The sequence below is a fragment of the Phoca vitulina genome, unplaced genomic scaffold (genome assembly GCF_004348235.1).
Source record: "Phoca vitulina isolate PV1807 unplaced genomic scaffold, GSC_HSeal_1.0 scaffold5, whole genome shotgun sequence".
Classification (NCBI taxonomy): domain Eukaryota; kingdom Metazoa; phylum Chordata; class Mammalia; order Carnivora; family Phocidae; genus Phoca; species Phoca vitulina.
In genome coordinates this window covers 15,255,989-15,266,606 of record NW_022589708.1, presented here as the reverse complement: position 1 = coordinate 15,266,606, position 10,618 = coordinate 15,255,989, and the positions used below count along the sequence as shown (strand labels likewise).

Here is a 10,618-nt window from a genome sequence, read left to right as displayed (position 1 = left end):
TATACATTTGGAGTAGAATTAACAGATCACAAGGTGTGCAGCTTGAGTAAATGCCGTCAAAGTGTTTTCCAAAGTTGTTTATTTGATACATCCTTTTTTTAGACACACGGTATTGCGGGAGAGTTCCCATTGCTCCGGCGGCACTTGATGGGTATTCTTTTTAATTTTAGCCATGCTAGTGGGCGTTCAGTGCTATCTCATCGTATTTCCCTGGTAACTAATAAGAGTGAGCACTTTTCCAGTTATTGGCCACTTGGATATTCTCTTTTGTGAGGTGCCTATTCAAGTCTCTAGTCCATTTCTCTAACTGGGCTTTCTGTGTTTTTCTTAATGAGCTCTTAGTTCTTTATGTTCTATGGTCCTGGGTCTCAGACGTTAACCTGCGTCAGAATCACCCTAAGGGCTTATTAAGACACAGATTACCGGTCCACACCACCAGTTTCTGATTCAGTAGATCTGGGAAAAGACACAAGAATTTGCATTTCCAAAAAGTTCCCAGGTGAGGCTGATGCTGCCAGTCCCGGGACCCCACTTTGAGAACCAACGTTCTACAGTGTTTCAGTGGAGAAACAATAAACGTTTCCTGTTAGTTCAGGGCAAAGTCGCCTTTCAAAAAAAAAACAAAACAAAACCTCAACAACTTGATACTTGTTCAAGCCTAGGGCATAAGCTACTACGCTCTCCCTTCCTGGAAGGGGAGCAACCAGGCTGGCTTCAATAGCAGCTGTTTCAACCTGTCTGAAACCCACCTAGCTACTTAGAATATTTGGTACATCTAGTTAGCCAAGAGAACCAGTTGACAATGAAGATATTTTCTGATCTCTGGAAAACTCGTTGGCTTTCAACAGCAAGGACATGAGTCAGTCATCCCTCTCAGAACAAAACACAGACCTCGGAATGGAGGTGAAAACTGTCATTTATTTCAAATGAATTTTGTTTCATTAAAAAAAAAATGCTATGACATTAAAATAGAAATAAAATAGAAACATGCTTTTTTTTTTTAAACTGCCTTTAACCTCTAAAGACCAAATAAACACAGACACTTGTCCAGTATTCCCACTGTTTTAACAAACCTCATTATCATCATTGTTGTCATTTTAGTCTCCTGAAATACTATCCATGACTACAGAACAACTTACTGGCTTACTGAACTAAACATTCACCATATTAGTTCTAAATATGAAGAGTCAAACTGCGACTACACTCAATGTGTCTTGTGTAGTTTGCTGTGTGTGCTTTTTAAGGCTTGATGCTATAAAATGTCTCTCTTTGAAGAGTCCAAAAATCTGCTGTATGAGGGCATTATCGATTAGTATATGCACAACTTGAGGGTGGTTACACCTTCTCCTAGAGGTCACGAGAGTCCACTTAAAACCACAACCTAAAAACCTTTAGCAATCTGAACTAACATACCATAGCCACCATCCAGAAAAACTAAAGACCCACGGTTCAAATAAAGTGCGGCAGGCCTTGGGAGTACAGTGGTTTGCTGATTCTGACCGCTATTAGTGGTCAGAAGGAAAATAACCTGGGCAGGCTCATAAAAGGGAGCCTCCTGGGTGCGCCACTGTTGGCGAAGAGCTTTGGTTTTTCTCACCAAGTCAGGAGAACCTACAAGTGCAGTGTAGAAGGGGTTTCAAGAAAGGCTAAACCAAAAAGGCTTATTACAGTCAACAGCTGGTTAGCTGGCAGAACAGAAATCCAACTAAGACTACTGCTCCATGGTCCGGAATTACAGCTAGTGGCTGGGCCTTTTCTGAAAATGTCACCATGCTGACTCCTCAGACTGCGATGGTCCTCGTGCTGGAGTTGTGCACATCTAGATGACCGATGATCACACCTGTGTCCTTCATGATCAAATCACCCACGCGGCCTCCAGTGTTGAGAAAGCATTATTTTGTCTTCCTTGTCTTTCAGAACATGTAATTAAATACTGCCCTCCTGTATGCTAAGCATATATCCTTTTTTTGGTCACTATAATGTCACTTAAAGTGTATTTTTGGTTTTTCCTATTAGTTGTATCTGTACGATTTCAACCAGAGGTCTTTGGGAAGAAATAATGGATCCTCGTTATGTTAAGGAAGTGGCCAGACAAAATGGCAACTTCACACACTTCAAGTAAACAGAATCCCTGATATCACTGGAAAGTAATATGTGATTTGTGAGGGCTGTAAAAAAAAAAAAAAAAAAAAAAAAAAAAAAAGGTCTGTGACAACTTTGTCTTAAACCTAACAAAATGACGTTTGGCTCTGACATCTCTTTAAGGCACCAAACCTGGTTAACAGCTTTTACTGGTGTCCTGCACCTGTGATTTGGATAAGGAAAACAAAATACTGTAACATATAAATAAAAAATATTACATCATTCGGCTAGAGCTTGAAATCACTGAGTGAAGTTGGAGGAAAAAACCCAAACATCTTGTATGTGTAAAATATTTTTTGCTAGTGTAAAAAAAAAGTACAATATATAGTTACACAGTACAAAAACTATTTTAGAAAAATGTCTTTGGAATAGACGATGTTGTGGTAGGATCACAGCGCTGTCTCAAAAATAGTAAAGGCTGAGGGCTGTCCGTTGGAAGCATTCATAACCACATGGTCACTGTGAGTAATATCTGGATAATTCCTTTTGAAGTATATCTGTAAAAAAAAAAAAAAAAGAAGCAGAAGGAGAAAAAGGTATAAAAAGAACATGTTTAAAAGTTTTCAAGTCCTCCTCGCCCAGGCGATGCATGTCTACGTCCATGTCTTCATGTGAAGGGCAGCACATTGCTAGTGGAGGTATGATTAAAACAACAGGGATGTGTTCCCTTCTGTGAAGGAAGCAGCCCTATTACACCCCTCAGCGGGGCTGGGCTTAATGCCAAACAACCTGTAGCTGCACTTTGCTTCTGATCATTCTGATTCACAGATATGTTTTATCACTACATTAAATTGATAAAGCAAAATCATTTTACTGACTCAAAACCTGGAGATAAATTAAAAACAGGGTGACAAAGAGGCTGGGGATTCTAGCGTCTGCACGAGGGTTTCTCATTTTCACACATAAAATGAGCACAATAGATTTGGATGTTAATATCAGGTTGTAATCCCTATATTTTATAAACTCTGATTGACAAGCATTGAAACGCTGGCGTATACGTATGAAATATCCCAGCGTTTAATTTGTGCGGCAAAGCAGTTACAGGGCCTATAGAAATGGGATCTGTGGATAGTGGGCCACAATAATGAAAAGAGAAGCAAAAGCTTTAACAATGACTCAACCAAGCAACTTCTCTAAAATGTAAGATGATACCAAATAATAGGACAGTTCTTTGCCAAGCCTTTGAGTTCTTGAATTCTACCAATTTCTAGCTGAACTAGAAGAGATACAGGTTTTCTGATAAATGTATAATCAGAACATAAAGGGAATGAAATGCTGTCAAGTTTCTCTGTTCCACAATCATCAGTTTTTAGTAGCTGTATCCTATCTCAGTTCCTTGACAGATGCGCATAACAAAATGAAATAATGTCAAGACTTGTGAGCTCTTATCTCAAAATGTGTTTGGGTGAAAAAGGACTTCAAATGTAATTTTTTTTTCCCCCAAAGAAGAATGTGAAAAGTTTTGTTTGAGTCTTTAAAACAGAAAATGTACCATCTATCTGAAGGTTGACACGTGTCATGAGCTGGGTCTCTTAGTCATACGATTCTGGATCTATCTTACAAAACCTGGCTCCGAATATATTTGTGGGTGCTGTCAACAAAGTTATCATGGGGGATAATGGGCTGCACATACGAAAAAGAAAATTGCTGGGACACCTACCTGCAGATTAAGTGTACTTTTTCTCTTGTCGCTTGCATACTTGCTACTCCAAAAATAACATATTTGAAATATTATATATTAAAATGTCACTTAAGGAGAAAAATAAGGACTTCTCCAAGAATGTTTGGACCGCATTGGGTGACATCTGAGGCTTTTTCCATTATAATGCAAGTATTTAAAAATAATACCTTTGGGGGGGTAATTTTTAAATTTTTTTTTGTAAATTTAAAGCTGGCCATATTTTGTATGGTTATATATTTATGTCCTCAAAAACAGCTATTTCTTGTTGAAACTAAAATCAGCCAGTAAGATAAAAATACATCTTTATTTTCTACTGTTTGATAGTCCTCCTCCGAATAAGCCGATCGATGTCTTTCCCCATGACCCACTCAATGTAATTTTTTACAGAGAAAATGTCCTTATTATCAATGCTTCATTGAAATGGTCTTAGCTTCGTGGTCTGAAAAACCTGAAACTAAATACTGAAAGCGAGCTTCCGTGTGTTATTAAATCCCTGAATGGACCCTTCATTTCCTCCTGTGTTGGCGTGTTTGGGAATACACTCCAATACGAGAAGTGAGAGGGAAACATCCTCTGCCCCCCGCGGGTTATGAATGAAGGCAGCTGGGTGAAGGGTGCCCGGGCGGCAGGCTGAGCCCAGGATGGGGAGGCCCACGGCCACTCTCTCTCCCCGGGCCTCACTGCTGACCCTGGAAAAAAAATCGCTCAACCCCTCTCCGTCCGGGCTTCCTCACCTGCAAAGTGAGACAGTGACTTACCTCACGGGGACTAATGACCGGCTACAAACTGCGGATGAAAGACACGCCCCGGCAAGTGGCAGGTGTGATTACGAGGCCGCTCTGAGAAGGGGCCCCCTGGCCCATGGAAAGGAGCAGCATCACCCCACTTGAGTGAGGAAAACTAAACAGCAGGGAGGCCCCGCTGGGGCTCTTTTGACTTTATCTTTACGGAACCCCCAGGCTGGAGCTGAGACACCACCAATTCAGGGAACATGGTCACCGGGGACGCAGGAAAAGAGGACCCAAGTTGCAGAGCTGCCCCTCACTGACTGCTGGCTGACCCATTACGTAGGCTCTTCTGCCTCAGTTTCTCCATTTGTCAAAAGGGACAATAGTAATGCCAGCTCAAAACAGTTGTGAAGAACCAAGGAAACGATGCCATAAAAGTTCGAGATCAGGACAAGAGGACGGTAAGACCAGTGACTATTGGGTTTCTTGTCCCTTTCCCTCTCCTTATCTTGGGTTTGGTTCATTACAGGCCCTCTCATGTAGGCTGAAACCAAGCTGAGTATGTGACTCTAGCGTGTCAATAAAGCAACCATCACAGAATCAAATCTCACTAAAAGCAACAGAGCTCGGGCGCCTGGGTGGCTCAGTTGGTTAAGCGACTGCCTTCGGCTCAGGTCATGATCCTGGAGTCCCGGGATCGAGTCCCACATCAGGCTCCCTGCTCAGCAGGGAGTCTGCTTCTCCCTCTGACCCTCCTCCCTCTCATGCTCTCTGTCTCTCATTGTCTCTCTCGCAAATAAATAAAATCTTAAAAAAAAAAAAAAAAAATTTTTTTTAAAATAAATAAATAAAAGCAACAGAGCTTTTATTAAAGCTGCCCATGCGTGGACGAAGGCCAGCAACGGAGCTTTTATTGACATTGCCTTCAGAAGGCATTGGTTCAATATGTTGAATTCTGGCTCCAGACCCTGTCCGATCATTGTCATTACACTGCATGGGCCTAGCTCCGTTCCAGGAACTCTCCAACTCGTCTCTACAGCAGGTCTAACTCCGGTGTATACAATGGCAGGTGTGTCGGCAAAGTTAAAGAGTACTAGAGAGTCCGAGAAGACCTCTGCTCTTACGATAATGGAAATGGACTTCCCCTCCCCTTATCCTCTCAGAAATCACCCCAGGCAGCAAGGGTGCTGCGAGATGCAAAAGAAGCCCATCTCCAGTAAGATCTGGAGTCCTCGGAAATCCCAAATGGCAAGCTATCCACATGGGCTGCCATATGCAACTGGATCCACTGGGGCTGGAGTAAGCCAGAGCAGAGATAGCTATGGGAGATCTCGGCAATCAGGGGAGAGTACAGGTGTCCAACTAACCGGCAGATTCTAAGGCGTGTCAATGAGGAACTGACCAGAATCACCATCTCTGCCTGAAGCACACACATTGAGGAGGCCCTCGGAGAAGAGAAAAAGTGAAATGCAAGTAACCGCCCATCTCTGTAGGCTAGGGAGGATGACAGGCTAAATGAACATGCACTTTCAATTTCTCTCTCTTGCTTACACACACACACACACACACACACACACACACACACATATTCTCTATCTGGGTCATAAGGAGCTTCTATGTTAAGGAGAGAATTCCCTTTAGCCTGAAATAATGCCCAAGCCACCACTACCCTAAACATATGGTCTAGGAAAAATTCAATTCAGAGGTGAGTAGTAGGAATAACAACAACAACAACAACAATAAAGTAGTACACAATCTGTAAAATACACCAAAAAAAGTGAGGAAAAGGAACAAGATAAACACATGGCAAAAAAATACTCACCAAAGAGATGAAAATTATAAAAAATATATAATGCAATACATTCAAAGAAAATGTAGAACAATCAACCGGTGGACAACAGTTTGGAAATATGGCACAGCGACACAAAATGATGAATCAGGAGTTGACTGGGGCCAAAAGTGAAGTGAAGGAGACTACGAAAGCATCACGGAAATGACAGCTGTATGGATGCAGCACAAAGTGACTTAGCCACTGCTGGAAAAAACAGGATGAGACATGGAGGACAGGATTGAGAAAACAAGCATAATTAGAAATTTATAAAGAATTAAAAGGATCAAGGAGAAAATAGCTTTATAACACGAAGGACAGATAACATATACATGACAGATACTTGAAAAGAGGAGACTCCAATCAAAAACCAACCAACCAACCAAAAACAAAAACAAAAAACTTCAAAGCTATAATTCAGGTAACCTCCAGAAATAAAAGACTTAAAGCTAGGGACCAGAAGAGTACAGAATACCCTAGGAAAAACTAAGTGCCTTCAAAATAAAGAAAGAGTCCTTCAGGCATCCAGGAAAGAAGATCGAGTTACTTCTAACTTGGCCTTGGACTTCTCCATATGAATAAACAATGTCAGGGCAAAGTTTACAGCATACTAAGTGAAAGAAAGTGTGACCCAAGAATTTTATAACCAGAACATTAAAATTAGAGATGCAGCAAATCCTTCATACATGTGGTAAAGTCAGGGATTCTAACTCCAATGAACCCTCCTTTCAGATGGTACAGAGCCCTGTTTTCCAACCTTTTATTTTTACTGTCACCCACAATAGTAAGTACTTTTCATATTACACTGAAACTCCATAGAGATCAACATCTCTATTGAAAGGACTTCCAAGAAATATTTACTATGAAAGATACACTGTTCTTTTTTTTCCCATTCCATTCTTTTGTGTCTCCTATCTTAAGACACGCTGGTCACGACTGACTAAATAGATTTCACAGCCCCATGAATGGATCATAGCCCAAACTCTGAAAGACAATGTGCTAGACGACAGATTTTAGCCAACTAAGAAATGGAGAAAGTAGCATTTAAAACAAGTAAGTAAGTAAAATAATAGGGGTTTAAGTATTTTTAAAGATTTGAAGGTAAATAGTAGAAGGAAAGCTATTTAAACAACTAAAATCTGGTGAGAGCACAGAGAGAGAGGGAAGAGATGTTGTCATTGTTTACAATGGGGAATCAGTAATAATAAAGTGTTCCTAGAAGAAGTGAAAAGTACATACATAAAACAATGAACAAAGAAAAAAAAAATAGAGGTGCCTTGGCTGGCTCCATGCAACTCTTGATGTCAGGGCCATGCATTCCAGCCCCATGTTGGGTGGAGATCACTCAAAAATTAAACAAAAAACAAAAACTAAAAAAGAAATACATCCTAATTAAAAAGTTTAAAAAAAGAACACTAAAAGCTGAAAGCATAACATAAGATAAAATATACCTATAATCTCAACAAATGTAAATGGACTAAATTCATCTGTTAAAAAGGGTGGGGGAGGACTAAGATTAAATCTCAGAGCTAAACTGAACCACATGCCATTTGCAGGAGATATATTTATAATCTGATACTAAAAGACAAAGACATACCAGGCAAATGAAAACAAAGTGAAAAGCAAGGGACTCAACTGCAATTTTGAACCAGCTTGCATTCAGGGCCAGGTGCATTATATGAATCTAAGAAAAAAAAGCACTTTAAAATAGTAGAAAATATAATTCATAGCAAAAACCCAAGTCATGAATATCTGTGGACTAAAATACCATAGCATCAAAATTACCAAAAAATTTTGGTAATTACCAAAAAATGACAAGAACTAGAAAGTGAAAATCTTTTTACAATATGAGACTAACATAATGTGACCTCCCTAAATCACATCAAATGGACCAAATAAGGATAGAGAAGACCTAAATAATACAATTAACAAAGTGAATCTAATTAAAAGTTATTAAATGCTATACCTTAAACAGACAACAGTCCATCTTTTTACACGTCCAAAGAACATTCACCAAAATTGCCTATACACTAGAACACAAAAAAAGTATTACTAAACACTGGTTTTGGGTGGAAACAGCACAGACAACTTTGTGATCACAAGGCAATGAAAATCAACATTGATGAGTAAAATAGAAAACAGAAAAAACAAACCCCCATCACCAGGAAGTTTTAAAGACCTCTTTCTCAAATAATTCTTGGGCCAAAGAGAAAATTAAAACCAAAATTGTAGATTTATATATAAAACTTAACTATGGCGAAAGCACTATATATCAGGACCTATCGCATACAGCTAGAACAGTATTCAGAGAAAAGTTCACCACCTTAAAATATATGTATTAATGAACAAGAAAGAATGAAAACAAATGCAGTCAAGAAGCCACAATAAAATAAACCATAGAAGGAAGGAATTAATGGATATACAAGCAGAAATTGATAAATCGTAACACAGAATACAAGAATCAGTTAAGTAAATCTGAGAGCGCATCCTCTGGGGGAATGAAACAGAAGACAACGTAATTAAAAGGAAAAATGGAGCGAAGGGAGTGGAGAAAGCATAAATAGTATGCAGCCTTTAAAAAGAATGAGATAGGGGCGCCTGGGTGGCTCAGTGGGTTAAGGGGCTGCTTTCAGCTCAGGTCATGACCCCAGGGTCCTGGGATTGAGCCCCACGTTGGGCTCCCAGCTCAGCGGACAGCCTGCTTCTCCCTCCCCCTCTGCCTGCCGCTCTACCTACCTGTGTTCTCTAGCTCTCTGTCAAATAAATAAATAAAATCTTTAAAAAAATAAAAAGAATGAGATAACTATATGCACTGATATAATCTGAGATATTAAGTGAAAAAAGCAAAACATGGCTGTCACCAGTACTTAAAACACAGAAAGGCTGTGTAGCACAAGCTTGTGCTCACACACGGACTGGATCAGCAGAACGGTCATAAGGGGTGCCAGGGCTCCATCCTGAGGGAGGAGCCGAGTCACGACAGGAGTGGGCGGATGACTTACGTTTTATTTATAAACTAGAACAACTATTTTAAAAAAACAGCAAAGTTTGTGAATTTTGTAGCATTAGCCTGTATCATCTGTTGAAAAAAAACTTATTGAAAATAAATTTTTATCATTGAAGAGTCTCTAAGGCTACCTAGAAGAACTTTGGGTACTTCTTTTGTTATTATAGGGAGGTAAGGGTTCCATCGACAGTCTTTAAGAAACCAATCCCCCTCTGATCGTTGAGAGATAAAACTCTTCTGTTTGTAAAATGCTCTGTATTCTTCAAAGCAGGTGAGTATATACACCATCTTCATCTGATCCTTGTAGTAAGAGCGCAGCGAAGAGGGGCCATGCTATAACCCCAGCAGGACAAATAAGGACCCCGAGGTGCAGAGACCTCAGGACACATAAAGGACCATGGGACTGCTAAGCGCTTCTTCCACCTACTCCAACTGGCCCAGGCTCGTAGGGCGTAGGAGATCAGGATTTCCTAACTTTGGGGCTGTATCTGGTGATTTCACGAATAGATAAAATGGCACCTGTTACACAATGGGAACAAAGGAACTCCAAACAACCTCAATTAGGTCTGCTTCATTATGGAAGAGAACGAATGACAGGCATTCACCCTTGATTATGGGCTGAACTGTGTCCCCTCAAAATATGTTGAAGTCTAACCCCTCAATACCTCAGAATGTGACTGTATGTGGAGAGAGGGTCAGTTAAGTTAAAATGAGGTCACATGGGTGGGTCCTAATCTATTCTGACCCATATGAGGGGTGATTAGGACACAGGCACACACAGAGGGAAGACCATGCTAACACAAAGGGAGAAGATGGCCGATCTACAAGCCAACGAGAGATGTTTCAGAGGAGACCAACCCCGCCGACACCTTGATTTCAAAATTCCAGCTTCCAGAACTGTGAGAAATACATTTCTGTTGCTTTAAGACACCTAATGCACATTTCAGCTTTATGGACCTAAAAAGTACTTTCTCTACTATTTCATGGATCATCTATGAGGGTCAGAGAGTGATTAAGCTTGCCTACACTAACATTTTCAGAAAAAAACAACCACGTGGTCAAGAAAACATGACTTGGAAGTACATTTTCCTAGATGCTGGGTTTTCTTTCCAAAGGAATGAATTCCAATCTCTTAGGAGTGGAAAGCTTGTTGACTTAACGCTAATCTTCCTACTGTTATCATTCTCAGTGATGCATTGATATTTGATGCTCACACATTTAAAAAGCTGACA

The 10,618-nt window shown here is 40.2% G+C and overlaps 1 protein-coding gene across 3 annotated transcripts in view; it reads right to left on the bottom strand.

Annotated features, from left to right (window-relative positions):
- Window positions 1–974: 974 nt before the first annotated feature.
- Window positions 975–10,618, bottom strand: part of ABCC4 (ATP binding cassette subfamily C member 4) — a 241,363-nt gene continuing 231,719 nt past the window's right edge. For all 3 annotated transcript variants that reach the window (XM_032402753.1, XM_032402752.1, XM_032402754.1), the window contains one exon: window positions 975–2,639. In XM_032402753.1, coding sequence (XP_032258644.1) covers window positions 2,532–2,639 — 108 coding nt within the window. In that variant the 3' untranslated portion in view covers window positions 975–2,531. The remainder of the gene's footprint in view (window positions 2,640–10,618) is intronic.